The 19608-nt window shown below is 57.5% G+C and overlaps 1 protein-coding gene, 2 long non-coding RNA genes and 5 other non-coding genes across 12 annotated transcripts; 5 read left to right on the top strand and 3 right to left on the bottom strand.

Moving 5' to 3' along the window:
• The first annotated feature begins 290 nt into the window (after nucleotides 1–290).
• On the top strand, nucleotides 291–6223 carry LOC149860608 (uncharacterized). 5 transcript variants are annotated; one of them, XR_016443260.1, is made up of 5 exons: nucleotides 313–452; nucleotides 579–1482; nucleotides 2334–2445; nucleotides 4193–4679; nucleotides 6086–6223. It is a non-coding gene; the product is annotated as an uncharacterized LOC149860608 (long non-coding RNA). The 5 variants fall into 5 exon arrangements; XR_016443256.1 differs by having other exon boundaries at nucleotides 2334–4433; nucleotides 4554–4679; XR_016443257.1 differs by having other exon boundaries at nucleotides 291–427; nucleotides 2334–4679.
• On the bottom strand, nucleotides 4676–14181 carry LOC149860607 (uncharacterized). The gene is made up of 6 exons (XM_090054940.1): nucleotides 13857–14181; nucleotides 12910–13085; nucleotides 11862–11988; nucleotides 8302–8418; nucleotides 7486–7575; nucleotides 4676–6686 (listed from the first exon to the last, which is right to left on the bottom strand). Exons 2-6 carry the CDS (start codon nucleotides 12913–12915, stop codon nucleotides 4717–4719), a joined length of 2310 nt encoding a protein of 769 aa, XP_089911066.1. The 5' UTR covers nucleotides 12916–13085; nucleotides 13857–14181; the 3' UTR covers nucleotides 4676–4716.
• Nucleotides 14182–14615: 434 nt separating this feature from the next.
• LOC149860606 (uncharacterized) lies at nucleotides 14616–15374 on the top strand. Its single transcript, XR_016443263.1, has 2 exons — nucleotides 14616–14754; nucleotides 14951–15374. It is a non-coding gene; the product is annotated as an uncharacterized LOC149860606 (long non-coding RNA).
• Nucleotides 15375–17222: 1848 nt separating this feature from the next.
• On the top strand, nucleotides 17223–17294 carry TRNAE-UUC (transfer RNA glutamic acid (anticodon UUC)). Its single transcript has one exon. It is a non-coding gene; the product is annotated as a tRNA-Glu (tRNA).
• Nucleotides 17295–17436: 142 nt separating this feature from the next.
• TRNAL-CAA (transfer RNA leucine (anticodon CAA)) lies at nucleotides 17437–17546 on the bottom strand. Its single transcript is given in 2 exon segments — nucleotides 17437–17491; nucleotides 17509–17546. It is a non-coding gene; the product is annotated as a tRNA-Leu (tRNA).
• Nucleotides 17547–17947: 401 nt separating this feature from the next.
• On the top strand, nucleotides 17948–18019 carry TRNAE-CUC (transfer RNA glutamic acid (anticodon CUC)). Its single transcript has one exon. It is a non-coding gene; the product is annotated as a tRNA-Glu (tRNA).
• A 953-nt stretch (nucleotides 18020–18972) lies between these two features.
• On the top strand, nucleotides 18973–19044 carry TRNAE-UUC (transfer RNA glutamic acid (anticodon UUC)). The gene has a single exon. It is a non-coding gene; the product is annotated as a tRNA-Glu (tRNA).
• A 121-nt stretch (nucleotides 19045–19165) lies between these two features.
• On the bottom strand, nucleotides 19166–19275 carry TRNAL-CAA (transfer RNA leucine (anticodon CAA)). The gene is given in 2 exon segments: nucleotides 19166–19220; nucleotides 19238–19275. It is a non-coding gene; the product is annotated as a tRNA-Leu (tRNA).
• Between the last annotated feature and the right edge of the window lie 333 nt (nucleotides 19276–19608).

Raw genomic sequence — 19608 nt, 5'->3', positions numbered from 1 at the left:
GGCGTGTGGCCGGCTGCCCGCGCCGGTCCCGGGCTGTCCCGCACGCGGCGCCTCCCGGCGGGGTGGCGGGCTCCGGGCCGCGGCGCCCGGGAGCCGGAGTGCCCGCGGGCGGGGGCGGCTCTCCCGGCGCGGGCGTTGGTGCCCCAGCGCGACGCTGAGGGGTGTCCGCGGCCCCGGCACCGCCGCGCGCAGGAGGCCGGGCTGGGAGACGAGGCTGCCCCGGGGATGCGGGGCTGCCAAAACGTTGCCCCCCCGCCCCGCAGCGCCCCGCTTCCCTCCGCCGGGGCCGGGGCTAACAGCGGGTCGCTCCCGTGCCGGCACAGTTCAGTCCCCCGGAGCCAGAGCCGCGCCGGGCGGCGGCGGGAGCGCCGCGGGGAGCCGCCCGCACGAAGGACACGGCGCTGCCGCGAGCGCCCGCGTCTGGAAGGTGGATACAGAGCCAGGGAAACGCAGTCAGTTATCCTCCCTCTTTTCTTGTTTTTCTTGTATCAAAATAACATTTCCCTTCTTTTAACAAAAACTTTCTATTATATCCAGCAACCCATTATAGTTAACATTAAAACATCTGTCTCCCACAGGCAACACCAACAAGCATCAATTCCCCCGTGTAAATCCTAAATTAACATAATCTAGGATTATTTAATCCTAAATTAACATATTCTTTACACGTGGGGAGTGCAAAAACCAACAAGAAGAGGAACGCCCCAATCCAGGACTCGCCGCTTTCACACGAGACTCGTGGCGACACCAGGACTGCACGGATGAGCGCGCCTGCCCCTCTGCTGCCCGGTTCCAGCTCGTCCCTCTCCCGACTCCCCTTCTTCCCCTCCAGCGTCGCTTGGATTTGTTCAGCCCCACCACAATGCCTTTGGCTGCAGGTTGGACGTGCCTCTCTCCACTTCCAAATCACAGCCTTAAAACACGCGGTCAGCTGCCATCCTCCTCTCGCGCACACTTCTGCAGTTTGCTGGAACGCGCCCCGCAGCCCTGCCGCGGCACGGCCCACGATGTCACTAGTGTCTCCAGAAGGCGCCGCGCGATCCCCCATCCACCTCTTCGCAACGCGACGGTCCCGAAGACATGCCTCTGCGACCCTTCTCTGCGCAGCGAGCCTCGGCCGCTCCATTTCCCAGTCTGGCCCCCGAGTCTTGTCGGTGCTGAACGAGAAGGATCGGGTCGGCCACCAGCCGCTCCAGAGCTTTCTGCTCTTCCAACGTGTCCACCTCACAAGTGTCGCAGATCCTTTTTTCTCTCTCCTTGTTCAGGTGTCCCACCGGATCCAGTAAGAGACGACTCCTTCTAGGGCTCGTGGTCTCTCTGGGCCTCAGGCGTATCCCTTCCAGGGCTGGCCCCGACCCCATGCTCCACCTGCCCACGGGCTCTGCTATCTGCCTCCGCACCCCCGGCCCTCCACCCTCCTGCTGCGCCCACCGGGACCTCCAGACATGCCCTTCAGTCCCTTCCTCAACCACCAGTTCACATGTAAGCAGCTCTCCAGGGGACTGGGCCTCTGACCCCGCTTCTCCCAGGCCAGTCTGTCCCGAGGCCTGGCCAGCTTCTCTCCAGAGCAGCCCCCCTGGCACCCTTCCTCCCAGGCCTTCCCCTTCCAAGGCCTGCGTGCAGCTTACCCCCGCTCAGGTGGTACCAGGAGTGCCTCTCTCACGGGCACTTGGGGGCTGATTGCCCTGACCAGTTCAGGCCCTGGGCTTATGTGGCTCAAGCGCATCCCCCTTCCAGCCACGTGACTCCCTAATCAGCCCCATCCCCACCTGGGGGCTGCTCCCTAGACAGCCTGGCCTTAGTGTGACAGGTGTGCACCAAACTGCCCTGTCACAATGAGAGGACTCTGAAAGCCTTGAGAAGAGGTGGACCCAGGGACCTTCACCATGGTGGGGCACTAATAAAAACAGCATCCTGGGTAGTGGCACCGGTACAGAGCCATGGCTTGGAATTGAAAAGAAGGTGGAGGTGCAGAGATGGAGGATTTAACGGGTCGAATGTAAAGCAAAAGGGTCAGTGAGTGAGGTAACAAGTGTATGTCCCCTGGCAGAAAGGGAAGTGCACTGTGCAATACTCCGTAAGGTAGCAGCGAGATTCCTAGTATCCAAACCCATTGCGCTGGCTGGAGATGTCCACTGTCCTCTACACTACAGGCATGAGAAAAGAAAGGTTGGGGAGGACTATACAAAACCTCCAGATGGTTGAAACCAATTGTGGAGGAAAAGAGGCTGCAAGTGGAGGGGAGGAGAGGCCCAGGGTTGGAAGTCATGTTCACAATGGTCAATTCAAGTGGGAAGTTGCACTCAGGAGTTGAATTTCTCTTTTTCTCACAGCGCTGACGGTGAAGATCTTTCAGGTGGTGCCAAATTTCGACTTGGACTGTAGGGCGTTAGAGACAAAGCAGACGTGGATGTTCACCAGGTGGAAGGGAAAGGGCTGTGGAAGGTGAATGTGGTGCTCGTGGAGGCGGGGAAGGGCATAAGAGAGCACAGGGGCCTGTATACAGTATGGAGAACACCGAACACCGGGGGGACCAGGCCTGCAAGACAGGTCAGTGCCTGGCAGGACCCAAATGGTCCAGTGTCCGGGGGGCGGACTACTGCAGTGCCTGGGGCCTGCCAGATGGGAGAGCATGGGGCTGGGCTCTCGCATCCCATGAACGGCACGGCACGTGTCAGCAGATCTCTATGAGGCTTGTGAGTGGGGATTGGGGAGGATGGAGCCCAACACTAGGCCCATAAAGCAACAGCCACAATCACTTCCAGTCATAAGAGTAAGACTAGGTTTGGAAGCCCTGGGGCACCATCCCTCTCATCAGAAACATATCACCTCAAAGCATGGTGGGTACGCCAAAGGGAGAGGGCGTGCAAGAAGAGGGGACATCACGGCCACCCCTGGGATGGGTATTTGCTATGATGTCCTTCATATATCACACTTCTACAGGCAGATGACATCTGTTTGCACATGAGCCAAGAATGCCCCTACTCCTGCCCACTCACTCACACTTACAATACCCCTGACATGGACCAATGCAAGGACCAAGATTAACTGTTGCCCACCACTGTGCAAAGGGAGCCTTCATCACTGTTTCCCCCTGCCATTTTCCTCTCCTCTCCCCAAGTGCTCTGTCTTGTTGCCATCTCGGACCCATGGCCTGAACATGAATGGTTCCCCTCCTTCTGCCCCGTCTCTGATTCTCTGCTTTTCCCTTAATTTTGCCCATTCTTCCCCTTTCAGGTGTTTGCCAATCCTTCACTTCTCCAAGTTCACTTTCAGGAAGCCACCCCATCCCCTCTTCTGTTTCTTTTTGAGTCCACATCACCTCTCCCTGCTCCTGAGGGCACTAGTGTCCTGTTGACCTTTTTCCTCCTCCTCTTCCTTTCCTTCCTCCAGCAACTCTCCAACCAGAGGAACTCCTCAAAAATCTGTTCATGGCTCTGTTGTGGGATCTCCTTCACCACCTTTGCTTGTTTTTTCCTGCTCAAACTCCTCTATTTCATCCTGCCGCTTTTCTTCCCATTTTCCCTTTCTTGTTTGCTGCATACTTTCCACACGCTTCCACAAGAGAGGAAGAACCTGCACCCCCTTCACCCCACTACCCTATTTCTCCCTCAAGAAATCTATGACGCCTGGGCAAATAGTTCGTCAAAAGCGCCCAGCGCAGGGCCCACGCTGCCCAGCACTATGTGGGAGCAATGCCTCAGGTGTGACCAACTCATGCTCCTGAGTGTTAAGAACAAGCTCTTGATTGTGGAAAACCCTCTCAAAATGGAAGGGCTTGGGAATCCTAGAGATATCTGCTGTGGAAAAGGTTTGGGCCCTTGGCCCATTTCCATTTCACAGCTTTGGAGAGAACATGGAGACCCAGCGCAGTTCAGTTCTGGGGCCTTAGTAGCAAGGGATTTGTAACTGAGAATGAGATGATGATGAAGCAGGGCAGGGGAAGCAACTGGCACCTGGCGGTGCAGCGTTCTGGGGAGAGGCTAAAAAGCAAAACCTACTAAATTGGGCTGAGGGGGTGGCAGGAGTGGCAACAGCAGCTAAAAGACACCCAATGTGTTTCAAGTGCAAGAAACCCTGCACTTAAGCAGGTCCACGAAAGGGGTTATGTGGTGGTGAGGAAAGGCAAGGTCAGAGCAGAGAGCAGGAAATGCTTTGCCAACCATTAATGCTCTTCTCCCTGCACCTCAAGAGCCTCACGTACCAGGACCCTGGCACCAGCATGGAGGACAAAGCTTGGACGAAGCATCGGTCAGTCCCTAGGTGTAATATGGAGCCAGTTGTCTTGGGAGGGCACCCTACTGTCAGTGCACTTCTCCTCCAGGACCGCTGACTGCTTGCAGAGAATGATGGGGAATGTATGGGGTCCAAGGCTAATGCAAAGATCATCACCTCAGAAGTTCTCCCAGCATCTGGGCTAGCTCCTGCCTCAGGTATTTCTTCCTAGCCCCTCCCACCAATCAAAACTTAGCATGCCAATCTCTGGGTCCCTTGGGCTCTACAGTTCCCTACATGGGCTCAGGGCAGGGTGAATTTTTCCTACACTCTGCCAGGGTGAAGCTGCTTGCCTGAATGTAACCACTGATGGGTGCTGAGTATGCAGACATACCCAAGTCTATCCTGCACTGCTGGCAGAATAATAGATGCTCCTGGATGTGGATACACTGGTGCTGATCTAGGTGGGAAGAGCAAGTGAAGCTTCGCTCATTCTGAGCACTAACGTGGCTTCTTCCCCATGTGGATGCGCTGGTGTCGGGCCAGCTGGGAGGCCCAGAGGAAGCTCTTCTCACACTTCAGACACTGATGTGTTTTTTCCCCTGTGTGCATGCACTGGTGCACGGCCAGCTGGGAGGTTTCACTGAAGCTCTTCCCACACTCAGAGCACTGATATGGCTTCTCCCCCGTATGGATGCGTTGGTGCCGGATCAGGTGGGAGGAGAGGCTGAAGCTCTTCCCACACTCAGGGCATTGATATGATTTTTTCCTCATGTGGATGCGCTGGTGTCGGGCCAGCTGGGAGGCCCAGAGGAATCTCTTCCCACACTCAAGACACTGATGTGGCTTCTCCCCTGCATGGATGCGCTGGTGCTGGGCCAGGTGGAAGGATTCAGTGAAAGTCCTCCCACACTCAGGGCACTGATATGGTTTCTCCTCTGTGTGGATGCGCTGGTGTCGGGTCAGGTGGGAGGAGAGGGTAAAGCTCTTCCCACACTTAGGACACTGATGTGGCTTTTCCCCTGTGTGCATGCGCTGATGCTGGGCCAGGCGGGAAGTTTCACTGAAGCTCTTCCCACACTCAGAGCACTGATACGGCTTCTCCCCTGTATGGATCCGCTGATGCCGGATCAGGTGGGAGGAGAGGGTGAAGCTCTTTCCACACTCAGGGCACTGATATGGCTTCTCCCCTGTGTGGATGCGTTGGTGCCGTGTCAAGTGAGAGGACCATATGAAGCTCTTCCCACACTCAAGGCAGTGATGTGGCTTTTCCCCTGTTTCGATGCGCTGGTGCTGGGCCAGGTGGCAGGCTTCAGTGAAGCTCTTCCCACACTCAGGGCACTGATATGGCTTCTCCCCTGTGTGGATGCGCTGGTGCCGAGCCAGGTGGGAGGAGAGGGTGAAGCTCTTCCCACACTCGTGGCACTGATATGGCTTCTCCCCTGTGTGGATGCGCTGGTGCCGAGCCAGGTGGGAGGAGAGCGTGAAGCTCTTCCCACACTCGTGGCACTGATGCAGCTTTTCTCCTGTATGGATTTGCTGGTGCCGGGCCAGGTGGGAGACTTGGGTGAAGCTCTTCCCACAGTTGGGGCATTGATGTGGCTTCTCCCCACTGTGGATTTGCTGGTGCCGCGTCATGTGGGAAACCTGGGTGAAGCTCTTCCCGCACTCAGGGCACTGATGAGGCTTCTCCCCTGTGTGGATGCGCTGGTGGTGGATTAGGCTGGAGGAGTGTGTGAAATGCTTCCCACATGTAGAGCACCCATGTGGCTTCTCCCCTGTGTGGATGTGCTGGTGCTCAGCCAGGCTGGAGGAGAGGGTGAAGCTCTTCCCACACACAGAGCACTGATATGGCTTCTTCCCCATGCAGATGAGCTGATGCAGGGCCAGCTTGGACATCTGGCTGAAACTCTTCTCACACTTGGTGCAGTGCGATGGCTGCTCCCTGCTGTGCACACGTTGGTGACAGGACAGGCCTTGCCTGCTGGTGAAGTTCTTTTTGCACTTCATGCATTGAACTGTCTTCCTTCCTGAGTGGATGTGCTGGTGCTGTGATGGATAACTGAAGGTTTCCCTGCACTCAGAGGTGGGATGGGCCATCTCCATGAACTTAGGGGTGAGCTCCTGCTTCTCCCTAAGGCCCACCCTGGTGGCAGAGTTTAGATTAAATCTCTCTCCCTGGTGAATCTTTCTCTTGGTATTTCTCAGCCTACCAAATGCTTCCCTGTAACTCTGGCTCTTGCTGGGCTTCACCTCTCCTCCACTCTCACATCCAGCAAGATTTGGTATTTTGTGAAACAAAATGTTTTCCATCTGGTTTTGAGATCTGCTGGGCCTCTTATGCAAACGGTCCTTCTCAGGACTTAAGGGGTCCCTCCCTCCTGATCTTGAGGAAGTCTGTGGTGGTTCCAGATCTGCAGGCCCTTCCGCTGGAGACTGCTCCCCAGCTCTTCTCAGCATCGAGGCAGATCCTGATGGGGAAGAAAAACTCTAGATAAGCCCTGCCCTGGTACAAAAGGGCAAAAACTGCTACTCCCTGAACTGGGATAGCCCTCAGAGCAGGGCTGGAACTCAGCGCCAGTATTTACTTAAGAAAATAAGATCTTCTTTCTAGTGCCCCAAGTGCTGGGGTTGGGGGAGGGGAAGGTCCATGTGCCATCCTAATGTTCTGCACCTTGTTGGATTTAAGAGCCAGTTTCTCAGGGCTCGTGTCACAGCTCTGAGCTCCATCACCTCTGGCAGAAGGTTCTGAGCTCCATGACCCTTCTGGCAGAAGCGCATGAAGGACATGTGTTAGGACAGTACCTTAATGGCTTCATGCTCCAAGAGGCTGAGCATGAGAACAAAAGCATTTTCTTAAAGGAAAAGTGAGGCTGTCTAAGGGTTGCTCTATCCCACAGCACTGATGGGTCCAGGAGATGATACTGAGGACACCACCTGACTGGGGCCAACGTGCTCCAGTATCCAAAATGCATGAGCAAGGCTGTTTAGGGCTGATCTCCAGTGCTCACACTTGATGCCTGGCTGTTCTGAGAGCAGCATCTGGGGACAAGAGTGAACAGCCTTATGATGGTGATCAGGAGACATGCATGCCTGGTAAGCACGGCCTTACCTAGGACTAGATGCTTCATAGGTACAGAGAAATACTGCTTCTGCTTGCTAGAACAAGCCAGACTATTTTATCCCCCATCCCTCTGAGAAATGTTCTTGGAGGGGAGCATTTAGAGCTGTGGTTCTCCCTTCTGGAGGGAGCAGATCTCTGCTCCCTACCTGCTGCCAGGGAACAGTTTGATGCAGGCAATGAGCCTAGGGAGCTTTCCTCTGCTGATGAGTCCCAGGGGTCCTTCAAGTCACAGGAATCTGCAACAGTAGAAAGTCCTAGGCATTAACCTGGACATGGACTCCGTGATGAGTCCCAGGGCTTGTGACACTCCAGGCCCCAAAGATGACATAGAAAGAGTGAGATACTGGTGCAAACCATATAGCTACTCACTTCCATCACCCAACACAAAAGCTTGTGAATCCCACCCACCCCAGGGACCCATTTCATGCAGCCTGAGACCTTGATTAGATGCCACCTGGGTTCCAGGTTTACCCAACCAGATGAAATCTAGGAGAGCCCCTGCTGGCCTCTTGCCTAACAAACATGGCTACCCAGAGCTTTGGCCAAACACTCTTATTACCATGGGGGACCACAAATCCTATCATGCCCTGGTAGAGGGTGTTATGGCTACCTGGAGCTGGGGAATCAGTACTTGCATCGCTGAATGAAGACTGAAATGAAAAATAATCTTATTCCAAGGGAACCAGGTCTGTGGCTAAAAATCAAGACAGCAAGTTCAATTGTTCCCTGACAGGCTAAATAAAGGAGAAAATGGGAACAGTTGCTTGACTCCACCATCACTGATTTCATGGAGTGGAAATAATATCTGCCTGGACACGTTACAGCACAAACAACTGGAGGTCAGCATCCCCAAATGGCAGCACAGGGCAGGTCTGCAGTTTCTAATCCTCCCCAACCCACCACACACTCTGGGTATTCAAGATTTCTAACAGGAGTCAGGTGGAGGGGACCACACAACTTACCTGGCCAGAGGTTTTCAGGCATTGAACTTTTCCCATGGTGCTCATCATTACAAACCCAGAGCTCCACCTCTCCTTGCCTGATGCAGCAGATTAAGCCAGGTGTGGGACCTTGATATCCTGTTTGGGACAGTATTTAAAGAGCGTTTGTGACTGGTTACTGGATGGAGAGGAATCATCTGGGATTTGGAGACTGGATGCAATGAACTGAGGTATTCTACTAGGGCCTTGAAGGAAAAGGGAGGGTAGACATCTGAGATGAAAGGGAAGGCACTGCAGGGAGAAGCCTTCAATAGATGATGGTCCTTGTCACTCAGGTAGTAGAACTAGAGCGGAACAGGGAGCCTACGGCTCCTGTTACTCCGAGGGGCAAAACAGCAGTAAACAACACATGGCCATCCTAATAAAAGGTAATCTGCAAGGGAACAGGCAGCCAAAGCGGCTATCGCTATGACAGTTGCACAGCAATGGGATGATAGGACACAGTCTATTGAAGCGACAGAGCCATGGAGAAGCAAGGCAGTAACAGGTAGCCCATTAGAAGGGCAGGGAGACAGCTGGGCCAGCGCTAGGATACCACCTGCCTGGAAGCGGGCAGGACTTGAGTGAGATGTAAGCTATGGCCGGAGCCAAGGCAGCCAGTCTGGCCCCGCAAGCTGCAGGAGAAGGAGCTCCAGGATAGGGAGGCTATACGGGACTGCCTGGATGACAGAAAAGGCCTGGACACCTGCAAACTAGATGCCTACTGCCTCGGGAAGTAGGGCCCAGTATGGGGGAGAGCCAGGTGGTTAAGCCACGGAGCGGATGTTTATGTTGGGCTGGAACCCGTGAGCTGGCCTGGCGTGGCGGGCCAAGGTAGCAAGGCGGCAGCGAGAGGATGGGGAGGAGGGTGGTAAGGCCAAGGCCCTGACAAGTGTGTGGAGGCCTGGAGTGGCTGGACATTGGCTTTAGGGCAAAGCTCTACACCTCAGCAACACCTCTGAGGCATGGGCATGCCTGTAAAAGAGGTTCAGAGGCTCTGATTAGCCAGTAAGTCAAAAGGTGACCTGCGAGACATGTAAGGGCTGGGAGGGCCAGCTAAATGCAAGGACTGGAATGAGTCCTACAGAGTTTGAGGGGATCCACTGGCAAGAGACCAGTGTGGAGCTTCCTCCTTTCCAAACTATACTACGAACATCAGGACATGGCAGGAGAGAGTGAAGGGAAGGTCTCCGGAGCCAGAGCAGGACTAGAGTTCAATGACCAACAGGAGGCATAATGGCCACCCCAGGAACACCCGCCCCATTACAGATGGGGGAACCAAAGCATCAACCACTCTGAAGTATATAAAGGGTATGTGACTAAGAGGGTGCATCTATATGTGCCATTTACCAGAGTGAGTAATTAGCTCAGTGTCTACATGGGCACCGGTATTAGGGCACAGTAACTTCACTCCATTGTAAGATTGTACTGTGAGGGACAGTACTGTCTTACAGTGGAGTAAGTAACTGCATTGTATTGCATGTGTAGGTAGGAACGGGCTATATCTGGGGCATGTGGTGCTAAAGTTTGGAGGCTGCCTGCCTCCTAGTCACAGGGCTCCTCAGGTTCTGCACCCTCACACCCCAGCAAGCCCCTCTGCCACCAAACACTGCCACACAGAGCCCAGGGCTGACCCCAGTGCTCACTGTCAGGCCAGGGCCGCTCCACCATGGCTGAAACTCCTGCAGTCCCAGGTGCACACGCAGACGCTGTACCTGGGGGAAGTTAACACCAGCGTAAACAGCTCCGGAGTTTATTGTGTTACATTAATTGCATGTGTAGATGACCCATGGTCACCAGGGACAGAGGTGGAGACGCAGTGATCTGCGATGCAATTGAAAGCAGAAAGATAAAGCTTTCACTATTTTCACGGTACCGAAATTAATAGAAACTGGACACTGACGGATGCATAACATTTATCTTATCTCTGTAATTCCAGGCAAAGTAGTTGAAATGAGTTTATCCGCAGGGAAGGTTTATAGTGAGAACTCGTGGCAACGACAAAGTCCATGACAGATGGCTGACAATGAAACTTTTTTTTCCCCTGGAGGAGAGGGTAATGCATTAACAGGACACAGGAAAGGATGTTTTTATAAGAACTATAGTTGCACCTAAAGCAATGATCCCATCCGCTGGGAGGGTCATCCTATAAGGGGACAAGAGTACACAGGTTGGCAAATACTGCTGGGGTTAAAAATAAGATCCTCTGAGGGCACATCTACACGTGACGCCACATCGCTGTAGCAATGTGCTATGGTAATGTAGCGCCCATGGGGTCTACACATGACCAGCGGCTACTTCTCTGTAGCGAGGCACTCCCCCATTATAATGCCCCGCTACAGCAAAGTAGCTGTTAAAAATAGCTGTGCACCGTGCGTAAGGTGCAACACGGGCTGTCACTGCACCGTGATTCAGTGCTTCCAAAAGGAAGTATTAAATCATGGTGCAAAAGCGCTGCCATAGTAACACACATAGACATGCCCATCGCCCAGGATAGGAACAAAGAAGGCAGAAGGAGACACATTTTACAGCATGTGAAATCCCATAATGTAGAAATGGCCTACATGGCCTTTGTTAAGGTAGAAGAAGCATCTGAGCACTTCCCTAAGGAAGCCCTTTGGGGGAAGTCGAGGGAAATGAAGCCACCAGCAAAGCAAACTGACCTAGTAAAAGGCAAGTACCTCAAACCTGCACTGAAGCCAGAACAAGCCCCTGTAACAGACATCCTCCTGCCAATGAAAACAATGCGCATTGGTTTCCCTAGGCCCTTTACCTAGCCCACTTCTTTTTTTAATCATGGTGATAGGCAACTGATATGCAGGGAGAATTTAGGAGCAGGACACAAAAACTTTTGAGAACGGCAGAACGAGTTTCAGAGCACACGTCTCAAAGTAGATGCAGCAAGCCAGAGGATGTGGCTTATGGAAAGGAAGATGTTGGAAGGAATGTGGACGGATACTTCTGGCGAGTCCTTGTGAGAAGTACCCAGGTCCCATCATGGACATACGTCACCAGAGAAGGAATTGAGAAAATGCTTAATCCAACTGTTGTAGTCGCAGAAGCTAATGAGACTTCCATTCACTTCTGGGAGAAAGCACATTTAGACAGCACTGAACTGAGCATCCTACGGTTGCTTAATGTGTTTGGCCAGGGTACACTAGGCAAGAGAGGGAGGGAATCAGAATATTTATCCAAGGAATTACTCCCTGTTAGTGAATTTGTATGCCCAAAGAATTGAAGAGGAGAGGAACATTTTGGGGAGGTGAAAGGGGACCATCTTACCAAGAATCTGCTGAATATGGAAGCACAGGGGAGTTGAATAGTTGGGAAAAACCTAAGTGAAGGTGGCTGGATCAAGTGAAGGGGGGCTATATAAATAGGAAATATAAAAGAGAGGGTCCATGATTGACAAAGCAGTGGGAAGGAAGTGGATTTAAACCACCAGGCAACAGTCCAGGAGGATCAGACTGCTGAAAAACAAGAAGACGGCAACAAAATTCAGAGCTCACACTTCCAGGGAGAAGTCTGAAGCAGAGCTTTACCCAGGGAAAGTAGGGTTTGGTAATTCCTCAGCATCTGGTCCCGGTAAAGCTCCTGGTCTTCCTCTTCCAGCAGCTCCCACTCCTTCCGCGTGAAGTACACCGCCACGTCCTCAAAGGCCTCCCGGAGCTGCAGTCACAAGCATTACACCATCAGCATCTTCTCTTCCAGGTGCCTCCAGCCCCCACAGCCCTGATCCATACTTACTCTGTGATGCAAAGATTTGGGTCTTGCCATGCTCCCCTGAGATGGCTCCTGGCCCATCTCCTCCACAGTCCCCATCTCTACCATTCTCATTTAGGGTCTTTACTTCTTTTCCTCCTCTCCCAGCACTGCCTCCCCCCCACCTTTCTCCACCTCCTTACCCCGTCTTCAGCATACAAAATACTCTCTATACTTGACAGTCGGCTCTGTGAATATCCTCTCACTGCATCTCATGAAACGAGCTTGGGCTCATGCATCTCTGAATCGCTTAGTTTGGCAGGTGCCTCACTCCTGACTAACAGAGATGTCTAGCAGCCAGGTGCGCTGCTCACTCCTACTAAAATGCCTGCCTGTGAAGCTGCTTTATCACTGCCTGTGCTGGAGAAGTCGTACTGGCATCAGTTGAAGAGACCCTCTATGCTCCATAGTCCGAGCCATGTTCAGGGCAACATGCTGGTCTCAGCAATAGAGACCACTGCCCCGTGCTCCCTGGTGCTGGCTGGGTATCACCCACTCCCCAGGACGGCTCTTCCTTGGTTCTTCCAGTCTCGAAAGCCTCTATCTGAGCACTCCTCAGAAGCACCCTGAGGAGCGTTTCCAGAGGAGGGAGCTCTGGCTCCACGGATCCAGACCCAGCCGGCCAGCGCCAGCACCCCGGCTATCTGCGCTGGGGAGCGAGCTCCAGCTAACGCCAGCTTGGTGTGGCTGCAGCCGCCGTCACCAGTGAAGCCGCCTTCTGTTGCTCTTCTAGGGCCTCCAGCCCCTACAGTTTCCCCACACCACTGGCTGTCTGCTCTCTGCCCAAGCTGCACTTGCAATCGCTACTGAAGCTGGTGCCCTGCTCACCTCCATTCTCCCCCCCGGCCTCAGCGGCCTGCCCAGCCCCTTGTCCACTGGGCCTGGAGCAGGTGCCAGGACGTCCGCATCCCCCAGTCCCCCTGGGGCAGTCCCCTGTAGTTCCAGGTTTCCAGGCCCTTCCTCGCGAGGCTCCTCCTCGGCTCTGCTCGGGGTCCCTGCACCTGCTGAGCGGCGGAGAGAACGACAAGTTACCCGGGTGCTGCCAACGCGGGGAAACCCCCGCTGTTCACCTGCACCCGCCTGGGCAGCAGGCAGCCCGAGGCCTCAGGCTAGGGGGAAGGCAAATACAAGGAGAGTCTGCGCCAAGGTGTGCGAAAGGCGTCCAGGGCACTGGGACAATGCACAAACCCGGGCGCGCGGAGCACGGACCCCATCCAAATGCTCTGGCACACGGGGTTTGCCTTTGCTGGACGCTGCCTCCTGCCGCTTGAAGAGGTGCCAGCGCGGCTCCTTACCTGCTCCCGGAGAAGGGCCTCGTCTGGGGCGCCAGCCCGGGGAGCCTTCCCCTGCCGACCGCTCCCAGGGCTCCTCTCGTGGCAGGGGGCCCGCAGCGGGACAGAGGCCTGGGGTAAGCGTACCAGCCGACCCTCGCCGGGGAGACGCGTGTCCCCGACACCTGCCCCAGCCCCGTGCTGGCCACAGAGGCTCGCCGCGGCACGGAGACGGGGGGAGCAGCCCCCCGATTGTTAGGACACCCCTTACACCACTGGCAGTGACACCTGCAGCACCCCGGGGCCACCCAGGGCCAGCGGGCTTCCCGCCGGGGGCCGCACGCTCGCCGCGAGAAAGACGGGGCCTCAGCCCGGCGCTGCCAGCCACGCAGCCCGGAGCCCGCGCCACCCCAGCCCCGCGCTCAGCAATGCCGCGGCCGCGGGACAGGGCGCGGAGCCTCTCCCCCGAAGGCAGGGCGGGCGCTCGGCCCCCCCGGGCTTTACCTGGGCCCTGCTGGGGCAGGGGCTCCTGCCCGGGGGCCGCGAGGGGGCTCGTCCGCGGGCTCTGCCGCCTTCGGGGGCACGGCCGCGCCGAGGGGCCGGGGCTGAAGGTGCGCCCGCAACGCCGCGGCGGGGGCCGGCCTGCCCGCGGGCATTTCCGCGCCGCCCCGCGCACGGGCCTGGGGGCGAGGCGGAGGGGTCGCGGCGCGGGACACACGGCCGCCGCGGGGGGGGGGGCGCCTCCTCCGCTCGCCCCGCACCAACCCGGGCGCGCTCGGGCTCGGGGGGCGGGGCCGCAGTGCCCGCTGCTCCGGAAGGGAAGTGGCGCCCGCAGCCCCGCCCCCCGCCGCGGGCGGGGCCCATCAGGGGGCGGGGCCGTGGGCGGGGCGCGGGGCCGTCCGGTCCTGCCGGTCCGCTCGCGCCGACCCCTGGGACGCAGCCGCCAGCCCGGCGGGGGCGGGGGCGGGCTCTCCCCGTGCGGGCGCCGGCTCGTGGCCTGGGCCCGCGGCGTTGTGGCGGGGCTGGAGCGGAGACGGCCCCGGCCCTGGCGCGGGGGGAGGGGCGGAGCGGGGCGGGGGTTGCTGGCCCAAAGCGGCTTCCATGTGACTCTCCGGTGTAACGCCCACGCGCGCCTGGGGTTGTGTGTGGCGGAGCGTGGCTTGGTTGTATTTTGCGGCGTGTCTTGTTTGTGCTGGACGTTTTCCTTCCTCTCGCTGGAGAGCCCCCTCCCTGCCCCCTCCCGGGTCCAGACCCCGTGTCCTAAGCTCTGCTCCACGGGACCTGGGGAACCAGGGTGGTGACTCTGCCCACTCCACCAGGGCTTGTGACCCCTCTTGAGACGATTGGCCTGCATTTGCAGCGTTTGGATAATGCCCGCTTCTGGTGGGGGCTAAGCAATGAGGTGAGAAAAGCTTGCAATTAAAGAATTTTTTTTTTGGTAAAAATCTAGTTGGGCTAAGAAAAGAGATCCCCTCTACCACGAGTCCTGATTGCTGTTGCCACTACACCAGTATGGCTGCGGCCTGGATACCTGACACGTGGGAGATATCACATTTTAGCCAATTTTTTTAAAAACAAAATCACCATCATTTTACAAGGAGGAAGTGAGTTTGACCACCTGAAACTTGAGCGCCAGCTTGCACCTCTGTTAGAGGTATCATCGCAGAGCTCAGAGACACCTCGCCGTGTGAGACGTGCCTGCCCAAGAGCACATCCCAGCGATTCACTTCTCTGCGCGACGGGAAACACCGTCACCAGGAGGAGAGACGGCTGCATCCTGCTTGCCACCAAGCGACTTCGAGGTAAATAGATCCACCGGCTCTCTGAGCCTAACCGGCATAGAAGATGAGCCGCCCCTCCAGCTCCCCTGTGAAACCCAAACTTTCATCTCGGCCCAGGAGACTTCTGCGATCTTTTCTCTGACGCCTGATGAAGGAGGCTTGCGCCCAAAAGCTTGCAATGAAAGAGGTGTTTGTTTTTGTTGCAAAAATCCAATTGGTCTAATAAAAGATATCGCCTCTACCACGAGTCCTGATTGCTGAGCTCAGAAAACATCCTTCAAGGGTCCAAAAAACTCCTGCCTTGGCATATGTGTGCAAGGTCTGGGTGGCCTCTCATGCATCTGCTATGATACAGAAGGACCAACAGTTGCCAAACTTGTCTCTGCAAAAGAGAGAGCATGCATTGGTGCAGGGGAAGTGTGGGGAACAGGGCCAGCGTGATGAAGCAAATGGTTAGGTTCTGGCTAAAAAACCCCTGAAGGAAGATGGACCAGAGATTGTAAGGACAAGGGCGCCATCAGTGATGGGGAGACCTGGAACACCGCAGGTGACAGGCGACTCATGGCATAGTGTTTAAAAGGGTCAAACTGGGAGGAAGAAAACCAAATGCTGATTAAGGCTTTCTACTTTCCCCAGTGACCACATGAGTGTGAAACAATCTGCCGCATCTCTCAGAGGCAGCCCACCCCCGGGGCCTTGGAGTTAAGCCCGAAAGCCTCAACAGCTGCAAAACTCCCCTGGCTGCAAGCCGAGCAGCAATCTGCGCTTAAGGGCTCTGGAAAAAAAAAAAAAAAGGGGGGCAGCAAAACCTTGCAGGGGGTGTGCAAGCCCTACCAGACAGGAGGGGATGCGGTGCAAGATTAGTGTTTTATTAGTGTGTTTAAATTGTGACCAGACCCCGCCTTGCAAACCGGGGACTCTGACGGGCTGCTAGGGAGCGGTGAAAGCTGAGGGAGGGAGCAGACCCTGCCCCAGACGGGAGGAAGACTCGGCTGGGGCCAGGGGAGGCTGTGTGGAGATTTGCCCAGAAAGCATCAGGATGAGGAAGAGCTTGTGAAGCCCCCCGAGAAGCTGATCCCTACTCTGGGTTCAGGGCCGTGCCACCAGGGCTGCAGGTGCAGGGCAAAGCCTGGGAAGGGACCCTGGGAAGACCTCAGGGGAGGGTTGGTAAGCAAGGCGGCTGGGGCTCGGAGGCGCAGCAGTCCTGAGAGTGCGTAGTGACTGGGCTGCGTGTGCGCGGCTGGGACACGAGGCTGGGGCGCAGCGCGAAACGTGAGCCAAAAGAGTCGGAGGCGCGCAGAGGGAGCCCTGCCTGTGGTGGGTGTGCTCGGAGGGGTAGGCAGCCCTGGAGAGGGAGTGAGCGGGGAGAAAGGAGACAGCAGAATCGCTCAAATTCCAGTGACTGTTTCCCTGAAGATGTAACGGCGACAGGGCCAAGTCCCAGGGGTGGCTGTGATGCCCCGTTGGCTCCACAACCATGCCCTGTTCCTAGGGCTAAGTGTGTGGCTCCAAATTCTGCCCGTACCACGCCCCGAGCCTTGCGGGTGTCGCAGGTATATTGCCCTTCTCTTGGGGCTTTGGCCTCTTTCCCGAGGCTCCAGCTCTCCCTGCTGAGCTCACTCTCAGCCTCGGGGCTCCTGTTCTGCCTTTGACCTAAGGACCCTCCCCAACTCAGATGGCACCACCTCAGCCATTGTCTTGTTGAACCGTAACCTCATTCTTCCCGAGAAAATAGGGCGATCAGCGAGCCAGCTGGCCTCCCTGGTGCAGCTCCCTGTAGCACCTCCTTCCGTGGCAGCCCACCCCCCCCTCGCTTTCACCCCTCCAAAGTGCCCGCCTGCCCGCCCGTAGCGCGAGCCTCCAGGTCCTTGGGCGCCTGCCCTGGCTGTGGCAAGGGGCATTGTTTCCCAGTGGACAATGGCAACCTTGTCCCCGTACTCAGGGGTGCCAGGCAAGGCTGCTGGCCCTGGAGCGAGGGCTTGGGCGCCTGCCTTGAGCAGCTCCCTGCGCCCCGGCGGGGGGCGTCCCGGACCAGGGCGGGAGGCAAGGCGGCGGCCGCGGGCGGAGGCAGGGTCGGGCGCCTGTGTCCTCCCTGGTGGTCTAGTGGCTAGGATTTGGCGCTTTCACCGCCGCGGCCCGGGTTCGATTCCCGGCCAGGGAAGGCAGGCTTTTGATGCCCCAGCCTCCGGTGGAGCAGCAAGGCAAGGACACTGCAGGCAGGCTCAGCTTTTCTTCCTGTTCCTGGGCCACAAGTTCCTGCTGCCTTGCCATAGGCAGGCCTGGAGCTGAGTGCCAAAAGAAGCTGTCAGGGGTGGGATTTGAACCCACGCCTCCACAGGGAGACCAGGACCCCCAGGGCAGGGGAAGGACAGGGCCTTGAGCCTGGCGCTTTAGACCACTCAGCCACCCTGACAAGGGCTGGGGGGCTCCTCCTGGCCCCCCCCCCCCCCCACATGCTATTGCCCTGCATGCCCCAGGCAGGGACTTCGAGTCCCCCTTGTCCCCGTTGTGAACGCCAGAGTCTTTCCCCCTCAGGTGGCAGGCACCCGGTGCAGGGGAAGAGCCGGGCCCGACCCTGCGGCAGAGGGCAAGAGAGAGCGGGCCTGGGCTCAGCCCAAGCGCTAGCCTGTTCTTCCCGGCTGGTCTAGTAGTAGAAGGGGCACACCTGCCGTCCAGCGTGAAGCCCCGCCCCTTGGCAGAAGCCCCACCCCCTGGCTGCCATCTTTGAAATGCAAGTGCCGCTCCTGAGCCCTGACATCTGCCCCACGAGCTACAGCCGGTGCCCCAGGGCAGTGCCAAAGCCCTCCGTGGCCTTCCCTGGTGGTCTAGTGGTCAGGTTTTGGCGCTCTCACTGCTGTGGCCTGGGTTCAATTCCCAGCCAGGGAAGCCCTCTTCTTCTGCTCCTCTGCCTTGCCTTTGTCCCAGGCCCCTCCCTCCCACTAGTGCCTGGAGAGGTGCCCCTGCCGCCCACACGCCTGGCATTCCCCACGTTCCCTCCCTGCCTGGTGGGCCAGCTTTAGCAAGGTGGAGCAGGGAAGTACCTGACCCAAAGAGGCTGGGAGGAAGACGGCAAGAACAGGTCTCCCAAGGGGCGCCGCTCACGGGGGCGGCCAACATGGGCCTCGCACTGGACCCAAACGCGAAGCGCCCCAGCCCCCTGCCGTGCCTCTCCCACTTCATTCCCCTGCGGTCCTTCTCCAAAGCGAGCATGGCTGCAGTTGTGAGCTAGGAGTCTTCCTCGGCTCTGCACCCCGACGTGGTGATGGCAAGGGGCTGTGGGACGCGTCCTTCGACACCCCCGGGATCTCCGGCACAGGGGAATGAGCCCGCTGTGTCTTCGTTGTGGGTTCTGGCCGGCACCAGCCGGGAAAGGTGGAAAGAGGCAGCTGCGGGCGTCTGGGTGGTGGCAGCGGTTACCGGGGTCCCGGGGAGGGGGGCGGCAGGAGAGACACTCGCAGCGTGGTTTTTGGTCGGGTGTAGTGAGGTGGGCGGCTCAGCGCCGGAGCGCCCCCGACTGGCCCGCTGCTCCCTGTAGCAGCCCTGTGGCAGCCCACCCACCCAGCTTTCGCCCCTCCAAAGTGCCCACCTGCCCGCCCGTAGCGCAAGCCTCCAGGTCCTTGGGCGCCTGCCCTGGCTGTGGCAAGGGGCATTGTTTCCCAGTGGACAATGGCAACCATGTCCCCGTGCTCAGGGGTGCCAGGCAAGGCTGCTGGCCCTGGAGCGAGGGCTTGGGAGACCTGCCTTGAGCAGCTCCCTGCGCCCCGGGGGGGGGCGTCCTGGACCAGGGCAGGAGGCAAGGCGGCGGCCGCAGGCGGAGGCGGGGTCACGCTCCTGTGTCCTCCCTGGTGGTCTAGTGGCTAGGATTTGGCGCTTTCACCGCCGTGGCCCGGGTTCAATTCCCGGCCAGGGAAGGCAGGCTTTTGATGCCCCAGCCTCCAGCGGAGCAGCAAGGCAAGGACACTGCAGGCAGGCTCAGCTTTAGTTCCTGCTGCCTTGCCATAGGCAGGCCTGGAGCTGAGTGCCAAAAGAAGCTGCCAGGGGTGGGATTTGAACCCATGCCTCCACAGGGAGACCAGGACCCCCAGGGCAGGGGAAGGACAGGGCCTTGAGCCTGACACTTTAGACCACTCAGCCACCCTGACAAGGGCTGGGGGCTCCTCCTGGCCCCCCACCACATGCTACTGCCCTGCATGCCCCAGGCAGGGACTTCGAGTCCCCATTGTGAACGCCAGAGTCTTTCCCCCTCAGGTGGCAGGCACCCCGTGCAGGGGAAGAGCCGGGCCCGACCCTGTGGCAGAGGGCAAGAGAGAGCGGGCCTGGGCTCCCTCCCACTAGTGCCTGGAGAGGAGCCCAGAGGGACAGGATTCACATCAGATCTATCAGCTAGACCCCAGTCTCCTTCTCAGCAGAGCCCCCTGAACTCATGGGAATCCCAGGTAGAGAGGTGGTCATGGTTCCCCTTTCTATAGTGTGAT

Source organism: Crocodylus siamensis, chromosome 6 (genome assembly GCF_052110815.1).
Source record: "Crocodylus siamensis isolate JL-2025a chromosome 6, ASM5211081v1, whole genome shotgun sequence".
NCBI classification, from domain to species: domain Eukaryota; kingdom Metazoa; phylum Chordata; order Crocodylia; family Crocodylidae; genus Crocodylus; species Crocodylus siamensis.
Note: the sequence above shows the minus strand (reverse complement) of the source record. Positions and strands in the feature narration are given on the sequence as shown.

What these genes read in the sequence shown, in the direction of transcription:
- LOC149860607 (XM_090054940.1), bottom strand. An exon ending in GCCTGAAAACCTCTGGCCAG is followed by an intron (nt 7,576 to 8,301) that starts GTAAGTTGTGTG and finishes CTACTGTTGCAG; the next exon opens with ATTCCTGTGACTTGAAGGAC. An exon ending in AAACTGTTCCCTGGCAGCAG is followed by an intron (nt 6,687 to 7,485) that starts GTAGGGAGCAGA and finishes CTTCCCCATCAG; the next exon opens with GATCTGCCTCGATGCTGAGA.